At 45.3% G+C, this 23,017-nt stretch overlaps 1 protein-coding gene across 1 annotated transcript; it reads left to right on the plus strand.

The window, feature by feature from the left end:
- Window positions 1-206: 206 nt before the first annotated feature.
- LOC136331803 (zinc finger protein 134-like) lies at window positions 207-17,686 on the plus strand. Its single transcript, XM_066270845.1, has 2 exons — window positions 207-396; window positions 15,918-17,686. Exons 1-2 carry the CDS (start codon window positions 345-347, stop codon window positions 17,153-17,155), a joined length of 1,290 nt encoding a protein of 429 aa, XP_066126942.1. The 5' UTR covers window positions 207-344; the 3' UTR covers window positions 17,156-17,686.
- The last annotated feature ends 5,331 nt before the right edge of the window (window positions 17,687-23,017 follow it).

Consider the following 23,017-nt stretch of genomic DNA (forward strand, 5'->3'; position numbering starts at 1 on the left):
TGGAGACTTCCGCAGAGAGACGCGAAGCACGGCCGCCTAACTGGAGCTTGGAGGCACCATTTCCCAGCGCTCCTCGGGGTAGCAGAAGGCCTCAGTTCCAGGTTACAGCCCCGGGTGAACTACGCGACCCAGAAATTTCTGCGCCGCGCGGTAGCGGAGCTGTATTGGGCATTTTTCTGCGTGCGCGGAAAAAGCATGGGCGGGACTTCCGGAACTCACGGCATCTTCCTCGCCGCGGACATCTTGTTCGCTCTTGCCATGCGCGACCGTGCAGAGGTTTGCAGTCTCTGTTTCGGGTCTGAGGGGAGGGGAGCGGGTACCGCGGAAGGAGAACCCCGGTCCCCATGAGGAACAGGCTCCGTGGCGGCGGCGGCCGCGCAGATGGGCCTGGCCTAGGTAGGTGCTTTGTCCGCGGACCTTGACGCGGCCCCAGCCCTCCACTGGGAATCCCAAGTCCCCGATGCGCGGTGATCGCTGAGGTCGCCGCAGCAGGCCAGGCTCCAGAGCATTCGGGTTGCCCCCCCCCCCCATTTTCCAAAAGCCAGCGGGAGGAGTGACTTGAGTCGTGGCTTCTGCAAGGAGCAGCGTGTGAGCTGCGGCGTGACGGGGAGAGGCGAGGGCCTTCATTGCGAGGACGCCAGTCTTATACCCATTGTTCGCTCGGCGGTGGTGGTGGTGGGGGGGTGATGAGGACAGAGGCAGGAAGGCCGGTGCGGAGGCCACAGGCTTTCAGGAGGAGGAGGAGGAGGTGGTGGTGATGGAGTAGGTGCAGCGTGGGTGGAGGGAGAAGTCATTCACTTTTCTGGAGAGATTTACCAGAAGCCACAGGGTTTGATGCTGGGGTCAGATATTGGTTGTGAGTGGAAGTAGAGAATGGGGGGGGGGGTCTCCCGAGTTTTTAATGTTTCCCCTCCAGTGGAAGCTAGAGCAGAAGAGCACCTTTTTGGCTACCAGGAGTGGAATTTCGAAACGTGGTAAAGCTGAGGTGTCTCACAGTTGGAGGTGTCACATAGGCATCTGGACGCACTGGGCTGCAGTTCTGCAGAGGGAGAGGTGCTGGAGACCCCAGATGGATGAGGCCTGGAGTCAAACCATGGAGATCAGATTTAGGGGAAGAATTGTTTTTTTAAGTATGTTTTTTAAATTGTTATTGACTTATTTTTAGAAGAGAGGGGAAGTGGGCGAGAGAGAGGAACAGAAACATCGATTTGTTCTACTTATTTATGTATTCATTGGTTAATTTTTGTATGTGCCCGGACCGGAGATTGAATCTCTAACCTTGGCATATGGAGACAACATTCTCACCAACTGAGCTACCTGGCCAAGGTTAGGGGAAGAATATTAGGGATATTTTTTTGTTTGTTTTTGTGACACAGAGAGAGGGACAGATAGGGACAAACAGACAAGGAAGGGGGAAAGATGAGAAGTATCAGTTCTTTGTGGCACCTCAGTTGTTCATTGATGGCTTTCTCGTGTGCCTTGAGTAGGGGGCTACAGCAAAGTGAGTGACCCCTTGCTCAAGCCAGAGACCTTGGGCTTTAAGCCAGCAACCTTTGTGCTCAAGCTAGCAACCATAGGGTCATGTCTAGGATCCCACACTCAAGCCAGACCCCATGCTCAAGCTGGTGAACCCATGCTCAAACCCGTGACCTTGGAGTTTCTAACCTGGGTTCTCTGCATAACAGTCCGAGGCTCTAGCCACCATGCCACTATCTGGTCAAGATTAAGGATGTTATTTTATGTGGCCCCTGAGGTGAGAGAATGGAGGGCAGGGGAGAAAGGGTGGAACATCCCTGAGATTCTCTCCATAAAGTAGGGCTCCTGGCATATGAAAGAGATATGGCTGATGTTAGCAGGAGAAGGCTATACAGTATTAGGAGCGTGACATGGGTGGAGAGCAAGGTGTGAAGTGTTACTGATTTGCCATGGTGTGTGTACTCAGTGTGACCCATAGCTACTGTCTGTGGAGCAGAGGAATAGTCAGCCAGCCAAGTGGAGCTTCATCCAGTCCAGTCCAGGGCTTTGGTACATTAGTTCCCCAGTATCTCAGGTTAGAAGAGATAATGAACATTTGTAATGAATGGCCACTAGCAGGCTCACCTTCAGATGAGTATATGCTAGGCAGGCTGGTTTAGCGAAAGGCAAATATATACCTGGCAAATATATACGTAAGCAGGCAGTTAAAAATGAAAACATGGCCAGACCGGTGGTGGTGCAGTGGATAGAGCATCAGACTGGGATGCGGAGGACCCAGGTTCGAGACCCGGAGGTCGCCAGCTTGAGCGCGGGCTCATCTGGTTTGAGCAAGGCTCACCAGCTTGGACCCAAGGTCACTGGCTCGAGCAAGGGGTTATTCAGTCTGCTGTAGCCCCATGGTCAAGGCACATATGAGAAAGTAATCAATGAACTAAGATATCACAACGAAAAACTAATAATGATTGATGCTTCTCATCTCTCTCCGTTCCTGTCTTTCTGTCCCTATCTATCCTCTCTCTGAGATAGACTCTCTCTGTTAAAAAAAAAAAGAAAACATGTAACCTGACCAGGTGGTGGTGCAGTGGAGAGAGAGTAAACCTGGGACATTGAAGCCTCAGATTTGAAACCCTGAGGTTGCCAGCTTGAGCATGGGATCATACAGATGAACCCATGGTCGCCGGCTTGAGCTCAGGGTCACTACTTGAGCAAGGGATCACTAACTTGGTTAGAGCCCCCAAGTCAAGGCACATATGAAAAGCAATCAATGAATAAGTAAAGTGCTGCAACTACAAATTGATGCTTCTCATTTCTCTCTCTTCTGTCTCTGTCTAAAAAATAAAAGAATATGTAGATAAGATAAACAGATTTGTACCCATGCTTAATAATTGATGTTTTTGCCTCTGAGTGCTGTATATTATTACAATGGCAAGTCTCAAATTTCCCATTTCCTTAAAAGGTTAAAAACAAATTCAGAATTAAAAAAACAAAAAAAACTGTTACTTCATTTGCACCAGAACCATCTGCAAAGTGTTAAAGCTCACGGACAGTAAAAGCGAATTCAAAGATTTTTAATCTGTACTGACATGTCTGATATAAACAGCAGCTCTGTTGGGTACCCCTGTTATTACTGCTTAACAGATGAGGATACTAGACACAGATTTTTTTTTTTATTATTCATTGTTGAGAGGAGGGGGGGGGGGGAGAGCAGGGAGCATCAACTCCCACATGTGCCTTGACCAGGCAAGCCCAGGGTTTCGAACTGGCGACCTCAGCATTTCCAGGTCGACGCTTTATCCACTGCGCCACCACAGGTCAGGCTAGACACAGATTTTTACTCATCGTCATGCAAATGGTAGGGGGCGACACTTAAGGTCAGAGTATCTGAAATCATCCTCACAAGACAGGGCAGAAGTCTGGTTAACAGCCCAGGAGAAACCACTGTCCTAACCTCCCAGATCCCTCCTCCTCCAAGTCGCTGTGGTGGCAGAAGGGCTTATGGTCTCTTTATAGGTGACTGCAGAGTGTTCAGGCCCTCATTTAACCCACGCTCACCCTGTAAACTTAACAAACCAGTAGGTAAATGGTGTCTTGGGACTGTCTACCATTGAGTTTAGCGCTCCCCTGTCACCAGATGTCTTGTGTTCTGACTTCTATTCTCAAATCATATGAAAGGGTTTCTGTTACCACCAAGCAGTGGGATGGATTTCGGAACAGTATCACAGTAACAGGAACGGGCATGTGCAAATGCCTCTCATGAGATTGCACTGGGAGTGTTCAAGACCTTGGTCCCCATTATGTCTGGTGTGATCAGAGAGCAGGGAACGAGATTCAACTTTGGAATGATGGCCCATGAAGCTAGACTTCTATTCAGAGAGTGGCTGGAGCCATAGAAGGTTTGGGGCAGAGGAGGGAGTGGTTTTCTGAGGTGGGGGGGGGTGAGAGAAAGAAGGGAGGAGTTAGAGATGATCCCACAGTTTTTGGTTTGAGAAGGTGTAGGAATAGAGAGATCATCCATTGAGATGGTGAAGAGTTAGATTTTGACTTTTTCCTGGGGTCGATGCTCGGACCAACTTGAGCCACTGGCTGCAAGAGGAAAAGAGAAAGGGAGAAGGGGGAGAGAAAGGGAAAGAAAAGCAGAGGGTTGCTTCTCATGTGTGTCCTGACCAGTGATTGAACCCGGGACATTTGCACACTGGGCCAATACTCTATCCACTGAGCCAACCATCTAGGGCAGGGGTCCCCAAACTTTTTACATAGGGGGCTAGTTCACTGTCCCTCAGACCTTTGGAGGGCCAGACTATAAAAAAAACCTATGAATAAATCCCTATGCACATTGCACATATCTTAAAATAAAAAAACAAAATGGAAACAAATACAATATTTAAAATAAAGAACAAGTAAATTTAAATCAACAAACTGACCAGTATTTCAATGGGAACTATGTTCCTCTCACTGACCACCAATGAAAGAGGTGCCCCTTTGGAAGTGCGGCGGGGGCTGGATAAATGGCCTCAGGGGGTCGCATGTGGCCTATGGGCCATAGTTTGGGGACCCCTGATCTAGGGCTTAGATTTTTTTTTTTCTTTTGATTTTAGTGAGAGAGGAAGAGGGAGAGAAAAAAACAGGAACATTGAGCTGTTCCTGTATATGCCCTGACCAGGGATCGAACCATCAACCTCTGCTGCTTTGGAACGATGCTCTAACCAAGTGGGCTATCTGGCCAGGGCTACGGCTTAAATTTTGATCATATTGAATCCATGATATTCCAGACATCTGAATGGAGTTGTCAGATGGACAGCTAGACACACAGGTTTGGAGTTCAGAGCGATTCAAGTAGGAGACATCCACAAGGTGGCAGCCAGTGTGTGGATTAGGGTAGAGTTGTGTTATCAGATTTGAAGAGTGAACTTTTATATAATGGTAGCAGTGCTGTTCTGGTTCTAGAAGGGGGTGGGCACAGCATAGTGGGAGTTGAGTCCCCTGAGAGACAAAAAATGGAGGGCGTTAAGGGGGGAGGGGAAGAATAGGACCTGACAGGAGTGGTCTTCCTGAGAAAGTGGACGTGAGTTGGAAGCTGGGGTTTAGCAGTGAAAAAGATGAGGTGAAAGTAAAGCTGGAGCTCATGTTTAGATATCTCTCACTTCCCAGGCTTTTGTGGTGATGTCTGGGGGGACAATGGGGAGTTTCAATCATGCTGGCAAATAAGCTTAAGGTAAACTGAGTCAGTTGACAGAGTCATTATACTTAGGGTGGAAGGCCAATGGGTGTGCCTTACATGAGATTTCCATGTTAAGTCTTTGACTGACAAGGGAATAAGATCCTCGGTGTGCAATAGCCAAGTGAAAAAGGGGTAGGTGTGTCTTTTATTTTGTGGGTTTTTTTTGTTTGTTTGTTTGTTTTTGTATTTTTCTGAAGCTGGAAACGGGGAGAGACAGTCAGACAGACTCCCGCATGCGCCCGACCGGGATCCAACTGGCACGCCCACCAGGGGGCGACGCTCTGCCCACCAGGGGGCGATGCTCTGCCCATCCGGGGTGTCGCTCTGTCGAGACCAGAGCCATGCTAGCGCCTGGGGCAGAGGCCAAGGAGCCATCCCCAGCGCCTGGGCCATCTTTGCTCCAATGGAGCCTCGCTGCCGGAGGGGAAGAGAGAGACAGAGAGGAAGGAGAGGGGAGGGGTGGAGAAGCAGATGGGCGCTTCTCCTGTGTGCCCTGGCCGGGAATCGAACCCGGGACTTCTGCACGCCAGGCCGACGCTCTACCACTGAGCCAACCGGCCAGGGCTTGTGTCTTTTACCTGTACGTGGTTCTGAACTAAAGTTCAGTCCAGGAGGGGAAGATTTAAAAGCTGGATTTTATTTTCTTTTATAAACATTTATTAATTTTAATGGGGTGACATCAATAAATCAGGGTACATATGTTCAAAGAAAACATGTCCAGGTTATCTTGTCAATCAATTATGTTGCGTACCCATCACCCAAAGTCAGATTGTCCTCCCTCACCTTCTGTCTAGTTTTCTTTGTGCCCCTCCCCCTTTCCTCCCCCCCCCCCAACCACCACACTCTTGTCCATGTCTCTTAGTCTCGTTTTTATGTCCCACCTACGTATGGAATAATGCAGTTCATGGTTTTTTTTCTGATTTACGTATTTCACTCCGTATAATGTTATCAAGATCCCACCATTTTGTTGTAAATGATCCGATGTCATCATTTCTTATGGCTGAGTAGTATTCCATAGTGTATATGTGCCACATCTTTTTTTTTTTTAAGTTTTATTTATTCATTTTTAGAGAGGAGAGGGAGAGAGAGAGAGAGAAGAGGGGAGGAGCTGGAAGCATCAACTCCCATATGTGCCTTGACCAGGCAAGCCCAGGGTTTCGAACTGGCGACCTCAGCATTTCCAGGTCGACGCTTTATCCACTGCGCCACCACAGGTCAGGCGCCACATCTTCTTTATCCAGTCTTCTATTGAAGGGCTTTTTGGTTGTTTCCATGTCTTGGCCACTGTAAACAATGCTGCAGTGAACATGGGCTGCATGTGTCTTTACGTATCAATGTTTCTGAGTTCTTGGGGTATATACCCAGAGGGATTGCTGGGTCATAAGGTAGTTCTATTTTCAGTTTTTTGAGGAACCACCATACTTTCTTCCATAATGGTTGTACTACTTTACATTCCCACCAACAGTGTATGAGGGTTCCTTTTTCTCCACAGCCTCTCCAACATTTGCTATTACCTGTCTTGTTAATAATAGCTAATCTAACAGGTATGAGGTGGAATCTCATTGCAGTTTTGATTTGTATTTCTCTAATAAATAATGAAGATGAGCATCTTTTCATATAGCTGTTGGCCATTTGTATTTCTTCATGGGAGAAGTGTCTGTTCATGTCCTCTTCCCATTTTTTTTTTTTTTTTCTTTTCATTTTTCTGAAGCTGGAAACAGGGAGAGACAGTCAGACAGACTCCCGCATGTGCCCGACCGGGATCCACCCGGCACGCCCACCAGGGGCGAGGCTCTGCCCACCAGGGGGCGATGCTCTGCCCATCCTGGGCGTCGCCATGTTGCGACCAGAGCCACTCTAGCGCCTGGGGCAGAGGCCAAGGAGCCATCCCCAGCGCCCGGGCCATCTTTGCTCCAATGGAGCCTTGGCTGCGGGAGGGGAAGAGGGAGACAGAGAGGAAAGCGCGGCGGAGGGGTGGAGAAGCAAATGGGCACTTCTCCTATGTGCCCTGGCTGGGAATCGAACCTGGGTCCCCCGCACGCCAGGCCGACGCTCTACCGCTGAGCCAACCGGCCAGGGCTGTTGAGTTTTATGAGTTCTTTGTATATTTTGGATATTAGGCCCTTATCTGAGCTGTTGTTTGAAAATATCATTTCCCATTTAGTTGGCTGTCTGTTTATTTTGTTGTCAGTTTCTCTTGCTGAGCAAAAACTTTTTAGTCTGATGTAGTCCCATTCATTTATCTTTGCCTTCACTTCTCTTGCCTTTGGAGTCAAATTCATAAAATGCTCTTTAAAACCCAGGTCCATGAATTTAGTACCTATGTCTTCTTCTATGTACTTTATTGTTTCAGGTCTTATATTTAGGTCTTTGATCCATTTTGAATTAATTTTCGTACAAGGGGACAAACTGTAGTCCAGTTTCATTCTTTTGCATGTAGCTTTCCGGTTTTCCCAGCACCATTTGTTGAAGAGGCTTTCTTTTCTCCATTGTGTGTTGTTGGCCCCTTTATTGAAAATTATTTGACCATATATATGTGGTTTTATTTCTGGACTTTCTATTCTGTTCCATTGGTCTGAGTGTCTATTTCAATGTGATAAAGGCCATATATGATATGGCCAATACCATGCTGTTTTGATTGTCGTGGCTCTACAACAGGGGTCTCAAACTCAACTCAGCATGTGGGCCGCAGAGCAAGATCACAGCGTTCGACGGCCGCACTAGGTCTACAAAAGGCAACTGTTACACAACACTTCTCACTGCAGTTGAAAACAAAAAAAAAAATCAGTATATCTTTTTTGATTTCCCTTAACAATGTTTTGTAGTTTTCTTTAAATAAGTCCTTTACATTCTTTGTTATGTTTATTCCTAGGTATTTTTTGTTGTTGTTGCAGTCGTGAAGGGGATTATTTTTTTTTTAGTTCATTCTCAAATGTTTCATTGTTGGCATATAGAAAAGCTATGGACTTTTGTATGTTAATTTTGTATCCTGCGACTTATTGTATAGGCTTATTGTTTCTAGTAGTCTTTTTGTAGATTCTTTGGGGTTTTCGATGTATAGGATCATGTCATCTGCAAAAAGTGATACCTTTACTTCTTCTTGTCCAATATGGATGCCTTTTATTTCCTTTGTCTTGTCTGATTGCTCTGGCTAGAACATCTAGCACCACATTAAATAAGAGTGGAGAGAGTGGACAACCCTGTCTTGTTCCTGATTTAAGGGGGAAAGCCTTCAGTTTTGTGCCGTTTAATATGATGTTAGCTGATGATTTATCATATATGGCCTTTATCACGTTGAGATATTTTCCTTCTATACCCATTTTGTTGAGTCTTAAACATAAAGTTGTGTTGTATTTTATCAAATACCTTTTTTTGCATCTATTGATAAGATCGTGTGGTTTTTGTTCTGTTTTGTTGATATGGTATGGTGTATTACGTTAACCATTTTACGTATGTTGAACCATCCTTGAGATTCTGGGATGAATCCCACTTGATCATGATGTATTATTTTTTTAATATGTTGTTGTATTCGATTAGCTAGTATTTTGTTTAGTATTTTAGCATCTGTATTCATTAGAGATATTGGTCTGTAGTTTTCTTTCTTTGTGCTGTCCTTGCCCAGTTTCAGTATGAGGGTTATGTTGGCCTCATAAAATGTGTTTGGAAGTATTGCTTCTTCTTCAATTTTTTTGAAGACTTTGAGTAGAATAGGAACCAAGTCTTTTTTGAATGTTTGAGAGAATTCACTAGTATAGCCGTCTGGACCTGGACTTTTATTTTTGGGTAGGTTTTTAATAGTTTTTTCTATTTCTTCCCTACTAATTGGTCTGTTTAGGCTTTCTGCTTCTTCTTGACTCAGTCTAGGAAGGTTGTATTATTCTAGGAATTTATCCATTTCTTCTAGATTGTTGAATTTAGTGGCATAAAGTTTTTCATAGTATATTCTACAATAATTCTTTGTATATCTATGATATCCGTGGTGATTTCTCCTCTTTCATTTTGGATTTTGTTTATATGAGTCCTTTCTCTTTTTTCCTTGGTAAGCCTTGCCAAGGGTTTGTCAATTTTGTTGATCTTTTCAAAGAACCAGCTCCTTGTTCTATTAATTTTTTCTATAGTTTTTCTGTTCTCTATTTCATTTATTTCTGCTCTGATTTTTATTTTCTCCTTTCTTCGGCTGGTTTTGGGTTGTTTTTGTTCTTTTTCCAATTCCTTAACGTGTGAAGTTAAGTGGTTCACTTGGGCTCTCTCTTGTTTGTTCATAAAGACCTGAAGTGATATGAACTTCCCTCTTATCACTGCTTTTGCTGCATCCCATAGATTCTGATATGTTGTATTGTCATTTTGTTTGTATATATCTTTTGATCTCTGCGCTTATTTTTTCTTTGACCCATTCTTTTTTTAAAAGTATGTTGTTTAGTTTCCACATTTTTGTTGGGTTTTTTTTTTCTCTTTTTTGCAGTTGAATTCTAGTTTCAAGGCTTTATGATCAGAAAATATGCTTGGAACAACTTTGATTTTTCTGAATTTGCTAATGTTATTTTTGTGGCCCAACATATGGTCAGTTCTTCAGAATGATCCATGTACACTGGAGAAAAATGTATACTCTGTCACTTTGGGGTGAAATGTCCTGTAGATGTCTATCATATCCAGGTGCTCTAGTGTTTCGTTTAAGGCCAATATATCTTTATTGATTCTCTGATTGGATGACCGATCTAGAGCCGTCAGCGGTGTATTGAGGTCTCCAAGTATGATTGTATTTTTGTCAGTTTTTGTTTTAAGGTCAATAATTAGCTGTCTTATATATTTTGCTGCTCCTTGTTTTGGTGTATATATATTAAGAATTGTTATGTCTTCTTGATTCAGCATCCCCTCAATCATTATGAAATGACCATTTTTGTCTCTGAGTACTTTTGCTGTCTTGTAGTCAGCATTATGAGATATGAGTATTGCTATGCCTGCTTCTTTTTTTGGATGTTATTTGCTTGGAGTATTGTTTTCCAGCCTTCCACTTTGAATTTGTTTTTGGGTTTTTTTTGTTTTGTTTTTTTGTATTTTTTTGAAGCTGGAGACGGGGAGAGACAGTCAGACTCCCGCATGCGCCCGACCGGGATCCACCTGGCACGCCCACCAGGGGTAATGCTCTGCCCACCAGGGGCGTCTCTCTGCCACAACCAGAGCCACTCTAGCGCCTGGGGCAGAGGCCAAGGAGCCATCCCCAGCGCCCGGGCCATCTTTGCTCCAATGGAGCCTTGGCTGCGGGAGGGGAAGAGAGAGACAGAGAGGAAGGAGGGGGGGGTGGAGAAGCAAATGGGCGCTTCTCCTATGTGCCCTGGCCGGGAATCGAACCCGGGTCCCCCGCACGCCAGGCCGACGCTCTACCCCAGAGCCAACAGGCCAGGGCTGACGTTGAATTTGTTTTTATCCTTGTTGCTTAGATGAGTTTCTTGTAGGCAGCATACAGTTGAATTTTCGTTTTTAATCCATTCTGCTACTCTGTGTCTTTTTATTGGTGAGTTTAATCCGTTTACATTTAGTGTAATTATTGACAGTTGTGGGTTCCCTATTGCCATTTTATACATTGCTTTCTGTTTTTTTTGTCTTGATTATTCTCTTTCGTTTTTCTATCCTTTGTTTTTGTTTGGTTGTATTCCATACTTCTTTCTGCTATTGCTATCTTTTTTAAATCATGTGCTTCTGTGGTGGTTTTTTCAAGCGTGGTTACCATTAAGTAATGAAAAGGGTTCCTACCCTCTTCATTGTAATGCAGTATCTTGTGAGTACTTCTGTACTCAATCCTTTGCTACTGTTAATTTCTGTCCTCTCCCCTTTTTGTTTTAATTTTTTTAATTTTTTTTTTAGAGAGGAGAGTGAGAGAGAGAGAGAGAGAGAAGGGGGAGGGAGGAGCAGGCAGCATCAACTCCCATATGTGCCTTGACCAGGCAAGCTCAGGGTTTTGAACCAGCGACCTCAGCATTCCAGGTCGACGCTTTATCCACTGCGCCACCACAGGTCAGGCCTGTTTGTTTGTTTTTGTTGTCACAGTTTAAATTTGGTTTTATTATTTTTTTTGGTGGAGCTTTTACTTGTGGTTTGGTTTGGTTTTGTTCTTTCTGTCTGGTTGGAAAACCCCCTTTAGTAATTCCTGGAGTGGGGGTTTTCTGATGATAAATTCCCTCATCTTTTCTGTATCTGTAAATGTTTTTATTTCTCCTTTGTATTTGAAGGATAGCTTTGATGGGTATATTATTCTTGGCTGAAAGTTCCTCTCTTTCAGGACTTTAAATATTGGGGTCCACTCTTTTCTAGCTTTTAGAGTTTCTGTTGAGAAATCCGATGATAATCTAATGGGCCTTCTTTATATGTTGTATTCTTCTTTTCCCTGGCTGCCTTGAGAATTTTTTCTTTGCTGTTGGTTTGTGCCAATTTCATTATGATGTGCCTTGGAGTAGGTTTGTTGGGGTTAAGAAAACTTGGAGTTCTGTTTGCTTCTTGAATTTGAGGCTTTAGTTCTTTCCACAGGCTTGGGAAGTTCTCATGTATTATTTGTTTGAATATGTTCTCCATTTCATTTTCTCTCTTTTCTCCCTCTGATATACCTATTATTCTTGTGTTATTCTTTTTGATGGAGTCAGACAATTCCTGTAGGGCTTTCTCATTTTTTTTATTTTTATTTTTTTGAGTCTCTTTCTTCTTCTCTCTGCTGTGCCTCAAGTTGCTTTGTCTTCTATTTCACTAATCCTACCTTCTATTTGGCCTGTTCTATTAGCTAAGCTTGTTACCTTGTTTTTCAGCTCGTGAATTGAGTTTTTCATCTCTGTTCGATTTGTTTTTTTGTTTGTTTGTTTTTTTAATTTTTTTTATTTATTCATTTTTAGAGAGGGGAGGGAGAGAGAGAGAGAGGGAGAGAGAGAGAGAGAAGGGGGGGAGGAGCTGGAAGCATCAACTCCCATATGTGCCTTGACCAGGCAAGCCCAGGGTTTCGAACCGGCGACCTCAGCATTTCCAGGTCAACGCTTTATCCACTGCACCACCACAGGTCAGGCTCTGGTCGATTTGTTTTTATTTATTTATTTATTTATTTATTTTATTTTTATTTTTTACAGAGACAGAGAGTGAGTCAGAGAGAGGGATAGACAGGGACAGACAGACAGGAACAGAGAGAGACGAGAAGCATCAATCATTAGTTTTTCATTGCGCGTTGCAACACCTTAGTTGTTCATTGATTGCTTTCTCATATGTGCCTTGACCGCGGGCCTTCAGCAGACCGAGTAACCCCTTGCTGGAGCCAACGACCTTGGGTTCAAGCTGGTGGGCTTTTCCTCAAACCAGATGAGCCCGCGCTCAAGCTGGCGACCACGGGGTCTCGAACCCGGGGTCCTCTGCATCCCAATCCGACGCTCTATCCACTGCGCCACCGCCTGGTCAGGCTCGATTTGTTTTTATAGTTTCAATTTCTTTGGTCATATATTCTTTGTGTTCGTTGAGTTGTTTTCTGAGCTCCCTAAGTTGGTTTTCTGTATTTTCTTGTATATCTCTGAGTATTTTTAGGATTTCTATTTTCAAATCTTTGTCATTTAGCTCCAAGGTTTCCAATATATTAAATTTTTTCTCCATAGATTTTTCCTCATCTATCTGTGCTACCTCTCTGTCTTTTGTATCCATGATATTCGATTTCCTTTTCCTTAATGGCATCTGAGGGTGGTTTTGTTGGTAGTACTTTGCGTTTAGTGTGGAACTGCTGGAGGCTCCAAGGATAGAGTTTTCTGTCTCTGGTTGAAGATCTTGTTGAATTTTTGGGGAGATTTTTCAGTAGTATCGCTCCTTATGGCGCCATTTCTCTGACCTAAAAGCTGGATTTTCAGGTACCGATGGCAGTGGGGCCCATCAACAGCGGCAGCTGTACTTCCGGATTCATTAACTACATATTCTCTACATGCTGTGTGCAGGTTTGGGTGGTGCCTATATTGTGTGTGTCCATAGATAAGAGGGAGATGTGGTCTAAAGAGAGACATTTACATGGAGATGGAATCTTTATTATTTATTTATTTTGGTGACAGAGACAGAAAGGGGGACAGACAGGAAGGGAGATGAGAAGCATCAATTTGTCATTTCAGCTCCTTAGTTGTTCATTGATTGCTTTTTCATATGTGCCTTGACATATGTGCCTCTACAGCAGAGCAAGTGACCCCTTGCTCAAGCCGGCGGCCTCAGGGTTTCAAACCTGGGTCCTCTGCGTCCCAGTCTGATGCTCTATCCACTGCACCACTGCCTGGTCACGGCGAGATGGAATCTTAATATATGGTCTGAGGGCCTCGGGGAGAGTGCTGAGCCCAAATTTGTGTAGGAGATGTTGCACTCGCCGGGTAAAACAAACACTGGAGACGTTTGGAGAGTTTCAGACAAAGTTTTATGGCCAAGAGAAAAAGAAAACAAAGCAAAACAAAACAAACCTGCGCAGGGGTGAACTCAAGTGGTAGTCACAAGAGCCACACCGAGCGCCTACAGTCTAGGGGTTCTTATAGCATAGCAAGCAAGCAGTTCATACAGAAGCAAATTTGGCATTTAGCAATTGGCTCCCCTAAATTAAATTCTAGTCACGTGCCTTAGTAACCAGTCATACAGTTGAAAGCCCCAGCTGGAAATATCCCTATCTATCCCCTAGGATGTGGTTACATTTACTGTCTTAGGAGTTCTTGTGACTTCCTTATCTCAAGGACTCCTTAGCTCCTAACCATCCTGGGAGTCTAACGACTTCTCTATCTCAAGGACTCTTCAGCTCCTAGCCATCCTGGGAGTCTGGGCTCACCTGTTTACTGGACTAGTTCCTTTGAAGTTATTTCTAAAGCCTATTAATATATTTTATAGCTTTTATTCGAATGTCACAGGAGACACAATCTCTGGACTCTTAAAGGATTGGGCCGAGCATGCCAGGCCCATAATGTATATAGTTCTGTCTACCTGCCTGCCTGTTCTAGGCTGGAGAGAATGACACATGGGAAATGAGGAAAGAGCAGGCACCCGTCAGGGGCCTGGTGTCTTGTCCAACTTAGGCAGCTGAAGGAAAGTATGTGGTGGATAGACCAGGGGTCCTGGGGAGACAGATTGCCCCTCCCTTACTTAGTTGTCTTCTTATTATTCACGTGGGGTAATACGACTTGAGGATTTGTCTGTCTTCTGGGAAGAGTGGGTAAGGGTCTGCATATGCCGATTTATGGGTCTGTGCTCTGCTCTCCCAGGTTGTTGTTTCCTTCCTATAGCTGGATCGTGGGCACTGCTTTTCTCCAATCCCTCACATAGGTCCTCAGACCTTGGCTGTGTGTACTGTCTCCTCCACTCCCTGTGTTCCCCCAGCCCACTTCCCCAAACCCTTGCCAGAAAGGGTGTCAAGGTCAGTTTTGTGATCAGTCCAGTGGACACTTCCCTCCTTGGCGTCTCTGAGTCTGGATTGCTCTGTCCACACTCATGACATCTCCGTGCTCTAGATTCGGTCTCCGCCCTTTGATATCCCCTTGGGACTACTCATGTCATGAATTACAGTCAAGGTCACTGCTTGTGGGACCAATTGGGTTGTTCCTGCAAGACATCCATCTGCCCCTTGAGCAGGCTGCCCTGGGGCAGTGCTCTCACTCAGTGGCCTGCCTTCCTCTGTCACTTGTATCTTCCAGAGCCTCTGCAGTGACTTCATTGAAGCAGGGGAAAGAACTCAGTGCCTGGCTGAGAGGTCATGACTCTAGCTACAGCAAGAGGGGCTTGGACAGAGCCTGGGGAGTGTTTGACTTTAGGGTTGGGCTCAAGTGGCACTAGAAACGTGTCCTGTGCCACTACTGTTAGGTGCCTAGGCTATAGGTCATACCTTATTCCTGTTGTCCCTCCCCACTTTGGACACTTCACATACTTGTCATTTCCATTTTAAGTCACGTCCTCCTGGGCCTGGATGTATATATTATACATTCTGTATAGCACTTACTTGTTACCAATGGCCAAGGCCCTTTCTAAAGTTATTTGCAAGGAGGTCTGACCAGGCACTGGCGCTGTGGATAGAGCATCGGACTGGATGCAGAGGACCCAGGTTTGAAACCTTGAGGTTGCCAGCTTGAGCCCAAGGTCACTGGCTCGAGCAAGGGGTCACTCGGTCTGCTGTAGCCCTCCATCAAGGCATGTATGAGAAAGCAATCAAAGAACTAAGGTGCCACAATGAAGAATTGATCCTTCTCATCTCTATTCCTTCTTGTCTGTCCCTATGTGTCCCTCTGTCACACACAAAAACGTTATTTGCAAGGAAGAAGTTGAAGAGTCTATCTCCCTTCTCCCTAAGCTACACTCGAGCATTTTATCTTTGTCCTTTGTGAGGCCTTCCCATTCTCTGACCCTTAGAGCAGGCGTCCCCAAACTGCGGCCCCCTGAGGCCGTTTATCCAGCCCCTACTGCACTTCTGGAAGGGATACCTCTTTCATTGGTAGTCAGTGAGAGGACCACTGTATTTGGCAGCCCTCCAAAGGTCTGAGGGACAGTGAACTGGCCCCCTGTGTAAAAAGTTTGGAGACCCCTTATAGAACATAGTAATACACAGCAACTCTTTCTTTAACCTAACCCAGAATCTGTTATCCTGCCAAACACTTCATAGACTCAGTCCTGGGTGTGCTGGACACACTTTTGTGATGCTGTTACTCTCTCTCACCAAAGTCAATATGCACTTTTAACAGCATTTTTCTGTCTTCAGGTTTTTGGCCTCGAGTGAAGGATGAAGAGACAGCTTCTGAGCAGAGCGTTTCTGTGGAAGTGTTACATGTTCATCCTCCCAAGGCAGGTTCACCAACCCAGAAGGCTCACCCTTGTGACATATGTGGCCCCGTCTTGAAGGATATTTTGGATCCGGGTGAACACCAGGAAACACACCATGGACGGAAACCCTACTCATGTGAAGCATGTGGAAGACAGTTCTCGTTTGGTACAAACTTCCGCCAGTACCAAAAGCAGTACAATGTAGAGAAACCCTTAAGGAGAAACAAAGGCAAGGCCTTGTTTGTGAAGAACTTTCAAGTTTGTGAAGAACTTCACCTGTCAGAAAAGCCCTCTACATGTGAGGAGGAGGAAAAGAACCTCCAGGCATGTCTGGAAAGTCGCCAGAAGGCCGCCCACAGCAAGAGGAAAACAAGGAGCACTGAGAGTGCGGAGGCCTGTCACATGGGACAGATGCATTACAACTGCAGTGAGTGTGGGAAGGCCTTCAGCCGCAAAGACACACTTGTTCAGCATCAGAGAATCCACACGGGGGAGAAGCCTTATGAATGTCGTGAATGTAGAAAAGCCTTCAGCCGCAAAGCTACACTTGTGCAGCATCAGAGAATCCACACAGGAGAGAGACCTTATGAGTGCAGTGACTGTGGGAAATCCTTTAGCCGCAAAGACAACCTTACACAGCACAAAAGAATTCACACTGGGGAAATGCCTTATAAGTGTGGTGAGTGTGGAAAATACTTCAGCCATCACTCCAACCTAATTGTACACCAGAGAGTTCACAATGGAGCAAGGCCTTATAAGTGCAGTGATTGTGGAAAAGTCTTCAGACACAAATCAACTCTTGTTCAGCATGAGAGCATCCACACTGGGGAAAATCCTTATGTTTGCAGTGATTGTGGGAAATCCTTTGGGCACAAATACACCCTCATTAAACACCAGAGAATTCACAATGAGTCAAAGCCCTTTGAGTGCATTGAATGTGGAAAATTCTTTAGCCGAAGCTCTGACTTTATTGCGCACCAGAGAGTTCACACAGGGGAAAGGCCCTTTGTGTGCAGCAAATGCGGTAAAGATTTCATCAGAACTTCCCACCTCGTTCGGCACCAAAAAGTTCACACTGGAGAAAGGCCATATGAGTGCCAGGAGTGTGGGAAAGCCTATAGCTTAAGCTCCCACCTTATTCGGCACCAGAAGGTTCACAGTGCAGGAAGGCTTTAGGAGTCCTGTCAGCACAACAGGACTCTGGAGAGGAGCTCTGTGATTTCCTCTTGAGAGGAAGGAATCAAACAGAATTAAATTTCATATATCTGAACATTAACATTGGGGAAGATACCTTATGACTGAGACACAGGGGAAGCTTTCAGGGGCTACATTGCACTTTCAGACCTACTCAGGCCCCCTTGCCAGATACCAGTAGCTGGAACATCAATTCTCCCAGTTTCGTTACCCGATCAGAGAATGCAGAACTTTGTACTCTCCAGGCCCCAGGGAATTACACTAAACCTGAGGTAAATCGGGGAGGGGGTCCATTCCCTCCCCACTGCCTGGTAAAGGTGTGGACATAACCCATTTTAGCCAAGAGGACCTCAATTGTGTGACAGCAGGAAGTTTCCTTTCCTTGTGGATGTTATTGGTTTCATGCAATCGTTTTTATAGGTTTTTCCAGGCTCCGGTGTTAACTGAACCTGGAGAACTTCTTGCCTCACATTGCTCTGTTTTGTGTGATAGTAAAGACATCATTTAAGCTACCTTTAATTCTGGAGGCCATTTTTACTGTTTGGAGTGGTTTGGAAACAATTACTTTCTGGCAGACTGAAGAGGGGAATGAACAGTATTTGTGGGGTCCTCCAGCTGTGTGTGCAGGTTAGGAGAGAACAGTTTTCAATCCAGCTTTGGTGTTAATTCTTTGCTGACAGAAGAGTTTTTTGTTTGTGTTTGTTTTCAAACAAATTTTTGAAATCAAAGAAATACAACATTTAAAAGCAACATAGGGCTCCTGGCTGGTATGCTCAGTGGTAGAGCATTGACCCAGTGTGTGGAAGTCCCAGGTTCGATTCCTGGTCAAGGCACACAGAAAAAAGATAAAAATAGCTTGGTTGTGAGCACTGGCCCCAGATGGGTCTGCTGTGACCAGCTCAGCCGTGGGCATGCACAAAAGGAAGGTGCTGCAGGACTTAAGAAAAACACACAAGACACAACATACAGAAAAGATGGGTACAGGGGACTCCAAGCCGCTAGGACTGAGAGCCCAGATCTCTATAGCCTCATCGTATTTATTGGTCTCTCTTCTCACCAAGTAGATTAGCAGAACCTGGGTCAAATTAGTCTACAATGGATTCAGGTGCAGAAGAAAGAAGACCGACCAGGCACGTAGGGAAATGGCTATAGGGATCAGCTGCTTCCTATAAACAATCCTAGCAGTGCTTGCTGGAGCAGCGTTCTGTCCTTGCAGGACTTGGCATTCCAAAGTCCACACCCAAGACATCTCAAGGATGCAGTTTAATCTCTCGGTCATTTTCTTATCCCCTTTTTGTTTTTGTATAGCCATGTAAGCAGTTTTTACAAGTCTCCTTCTACACCCATTGTCAGAGGGTTTGTTACGAACATCTGAGGACTTTTAGAAAAACATTCTAAAATAATTCATATCCCAAGGAGACCTCCCAGTAATCCAGGACCCCATTGTTTTATCCAAGAAATAGGGTTAAGGAATTGCAGACCACCAGAACAGTATAGTTTTAATTAGACACACTCCATCACGGAATTGCAGGTCTCATTCTTGCCACAGCCTCAAACCACATACCCCTTAGGGGCCCAACTGATCCCAGTTCCATAGGAACCAGTAAGTAGCAAGATACTTTTAGGCCTGCGACAATTTTCCTAGTGCATTTTTTCAATTTTTCAATGGATGGAATTCAGTGGGCCGCTGTAGCATTGCCTGCAGCTAAAGGTCCTGGAAGATTAGTAAATGAACGAATTAGTGATAGAGAAAAGGAAGCAGTGTTGTCGGACAGTTTGCTGTAATTGCAAAGGATGGCTAATAAGGGGTTGTGGTAAAGGTTTTTTATTTTTAAGATTTATTTTTTAAAATTTTTTTTGTTTATTTTTTACACAGAGTGAGTCAGAGAGAGGGATAGACAGGAACAGAGAGATGAGAAGCATCAATCATTAGTTTTTCTTTTTTTTTTTTTTTTGCATTTTTCTGAAGCTGGAAACAGAGTCAGTCAGACAGACTCCTGCATGCGCCCGACTGGGATCCACCCTGCACGCCTACCATGGGGCGAAGCTCTGCCCACCAGGGGGTGATGCTCTGCCCATCCTGGGCGTCGCCATGTTGCGACCAGAGCCACTCTAGCGCCTGAGGCAGAGGCCACAGAGCCATCCCCAGCGCCCGGGCCATCTTTGCTCCAGTGGAGCCTTGGCTGCGGGAGGAGAAGAGAGAGACAGAGAAGAAGGCGCGGCGGAGGGGTGGAGAAGCAAATGGGCGCTTCTCCTGTGTGCCCTGGCCGGGAATCGAACCCGGGTCCTCCGCACGCTAGGCCAACGCTCTACCGCTGAGCCAACTGGCCAGGGCCAATCATTAGTTTTTCATTGTGCGTTGCAACACCTTAGTTGTTCATTGATTGCTTTCTCATATGTGCCTTGACCGCAGGCCTTCAGCAGACCGAGTAACCCTTTGCTGGAGCTAGCAACCTTGGGTTCAAGCTGGTGGGCTTTGCTCAAACCAGATGAGCCTGCGCTCAAGCTGGCGACCTTGGGGTTTCGAACCTGGGTCTTCCGCATCCCAGTCCGACGCTCTATCCACTGCACCACCGCCTGGTCAGGCGGTAAAGAAGGTTTTAACAAAGCTGTTTCAATCATACTAGGGTCTCCACGCAAAAGAAAATAAAGGAGAGAGCTCATGTGTCATAATTCCCACTTTTGGGCTAGGCCAATTAATATCTCCTAATAATTTCTATAGGACATTTAAGGTCTTAATGCTATTTCTGTGTATTTGTACTTTTTGGGGTCGTATTGTACTGCAGTCTACAATAGACCAGGACAGTCTGTTGAATCTTTTCAGGTGCTGTTTTTAAGCCAACAATTTGCAACTGTTTCTCTAGAGCAGAATAGTTGATTCTTCTTGGTTTCTTTTTTTTTTTTTTTTTTTTAATTCATTTTAGAGAGGAGAGAGAGACAGGGGGGAGGAGGTGGAATCATCAACTCCCGTATGTGCCTTGACCAGGCAAGCCCAGGGTTCCAAACCGGTGACTTCAGCATTTCCAGGTCGACTCTATCCACTGCGCCACCACAGGTCAAGCTCTTCTTGGTTTCTTGCTGCTACAAGAATATCGTCCATGTCTGACCGGGCGGTGGCACAGTGGATAGAGCATTGGACTGGGATGCAGAAGACCCAGGTTCAAGATCCCGAGGTCGCCAGCTTGAGCAAGGGCTCATCTGGTTTGAGAAAAGCTCACCAACTTAAGCCCAAGGTCGCTGGCTCAAGCAAGGGGTTACTTGGTCTGCTGAAGGCCCGCAGTCAAGGCACATATGAGAAAGCAATCAATGAACAATTAAGGTGTCACAATGAGCAACGAAAAACTAATGATTGATGCTTCTCATCTCTTCGTTCTGTCTATCCCTCTCTCTGTCTCTGTTTAAAAAAAAAAAAAGTATGGTCCATATAATGGGTGATGTAGCACTGAGGGAATTGTGACCAAACAGGTTCCAGGGCTTTTGCTACAAAGTTTTGACAAATAGTAGGGCTGCTAAGTATGCCTTGTGGCAATACCTTTCACTGAAATCTTCTCATTGGCTCTTTAGCATTCAGGAAGGTTCAGAAAAGGCAAATTTTTCTCGATCTTCATGTGGCAAAGATATAGTGAAAAAATATTTTAAATCAATCACTATTAATGGCCATTCCTTAGGTATTAAAGATGGGTTTGGTAACCCTCCTCGTAAAGCTCCCATAGTTTGAATTACTGCATTTATTGCACATAAATCTCAAAAATCTCCACTTTCCCAATTCTTAATCACAAACACTGGAGAATTCCATGGGCTAAATGATTTCTCTATATGTCCTTTTTCTAATAGCTCTAATACTAATTCTTGAAGGGCCTCCAATTTTTCTTAACGGTCATTGTTCAATCCAAATAGGCTTATCTGTTGTCCCTTTTAAAGGCAGGGCTTGGGGTTTAGAGAGGAGGCTTTTGTGAACAGCAACCACTAGAGAAAAATGCTACGGATATTCTATTCCTTGTCTATGGCCTCTTATTTTAGGCCGAAAGTTTCAATTTACTGGCTTTAGCCCTGCCAGCCTTCAACAATCGTTTTAAGAGACAGATATAGGGACGGCATGTCATAACACTGTCCCCGTTCCCCATGGTTACCCTGTATTTTCCAGAGGATGTCCTTACCACTTTCCTGTTATGAACTTAACTGAAGCTTCTACTTCCCCTCGGGTCCAGCAGTTATTTTCTTACCTTATTTATTGCTCTGGTGATCCTTCTTCCAATTAGGTCCCTGTTCGAGTGCCACTTGAGGCAACCAGCTCAGCAGTGGGCGTGCATGAAAGGAAGGCGTTGCATACATGAGACACAATGTACAAAAAAAAATGGTCCAGGAGACTCCCAGCCTTGAGGACTCCGAGAGCCCAGATCTCTGCAGACTCATCGTATTTTCTGGTCTCTTTGCTCACTAAGCAAATTAGCAGAGCCTGGGTCAAATTAGTCTACAGTGGATCCAGGTGCAGAGAAGGGTGACCGCCTAAGGTTCCCCAGGCATGTAGGGAAATACCTCCAGGGATCAGCTGCTTCCTATAAACAGTCCTAGTAGTGCTTCCTGGGGCTGTGTTCTGTCCCTGCAGGACTTGGGGTTCCAAAGTCTACACCCAAGACGCTTCAAGGCTGCCGTTTAATCTTTCTGCCATTTTCCTACAGGAGTCAACGGGTGGATTCCAGTTGGGGCACATCTCCTCTCTTATTTCCCCTCCTCTCACTTCAGAAAAAAAAAAAAAAAAAGGCGCTGGCTGGTTGCTCAGTGGTTTAAGTGCCGGCCTGGCGTGTGGAGGTCCCGGGTTTGATTCCCACAGGAAAAGCAACCATCTGCTTCTCCATCCCTCACTCGCCTCTCTCTTCTCCTGCAGCCATGGCTTAGCTGGTTCGAGTACATTAGACCTGGGCACTGAGGATGGCTCCATGGAGCCTCTATCTCAAGCAATAAAAATAGCTCAGTTGTGAGTATGGCCTGAGATGGGCAGACCATTGGCCCTAGATGGGGTCACCAGTTGGATTCTGGTCTGGGGCATGGGAGAATCGATCTATCTCCCCTCCTCTCACTTGGAAAAGAAAAAAAATTCAGAAATATTAGGACACAGATAAAGCAGCTATATATAACAAAAAAATTACCAATTAAATATCTAGTTCCTAAAAGTAAACCAAGGAAAAGAATAAAAATTCATAACATTTTAAAAATTAAAAAGTGTAGCCCTGGCCGGTTGGCTCAGCGGTAGAGCGTCGGCCTAGCGTGCGGAGGACCCGGGTTCGATTCCCGGCCAGGGCACACAGGAGAAGCGCCCATTTGCTTCTCCACCCCTCCGCTGCGCTTTCCTCTCTGTCTCTCTCTTCCCCTCCCGCAGCCAAGGCTCCATTGGAGCAAAGATGGCCCGGGCGCTGGGGATGGCTCTGTGGCCTCTGCCCCAGGCGCTAGAGTGGCTCTGGTCGCAACATGGCGACGCCCAGGATGGGCAGAGCATCGCCCCCTGGTGGGCAGAGCATCGCCCCTGGTGGGCGTGCCGGGTGGATCCCGGTCTGTCTGACTGTCTCTCCCTGTTTCCAGCTTCAGAAAAATGAGGAAAAAAAAAAAAAGTGTAAAAGATCTTCAAAAGAAATTAATAAAGAAAAAATATACTAATCAAAGAAAATGAGCACAGATACAGGTAGTTAGAATTAGCCATTAATAACCACCAAAATAAAAGCAAAGCATCACATGGGAATTTCTACCTAATTCTTTTTAATAAAATATTATTAAAATTCAAAACTAGGCTATTCAAAATTTAGATTGAGCCCTGGCCAGTCAGCTTAGTTAAGAGTTTTGTCCCAAAAC

Source organism: Saccopteryx bilineata, chromosome 3 (assembly GCF_036850765.1).
Source record: "Saccopteryx bilineata isolate mSacBil1 chromosome 3, mSacBil1_pri_phased_curated, whole genome shotgun sequence".
Classification (NCBI taxonomy): Eukaryota; Metazoa; Chordata; class Mammalia; order Chiroptera; family Emballonuridae; genus Saccopteryx; species Saccopteryx bilineata.

What these genes read in the sequence shown, in the direction of transcription:
- LOC136331803 (XM_066270845.1), top strand. Translation starts at nt 345, where the DNA reads ATGAGGAACAGGCTCCGTGGCGGCGGCGGCCGCGCAGATGGGCCTGGC. An exon ending in CGCAGATGGGCCTGGCCTAG is followed by an intron (nt 397 to 15,917) that starts GTAGGTGCTTTG and finishes TTCTGTCTTCAG; the next exon opens with GTTTTTGGCCTCGAGTGAAG.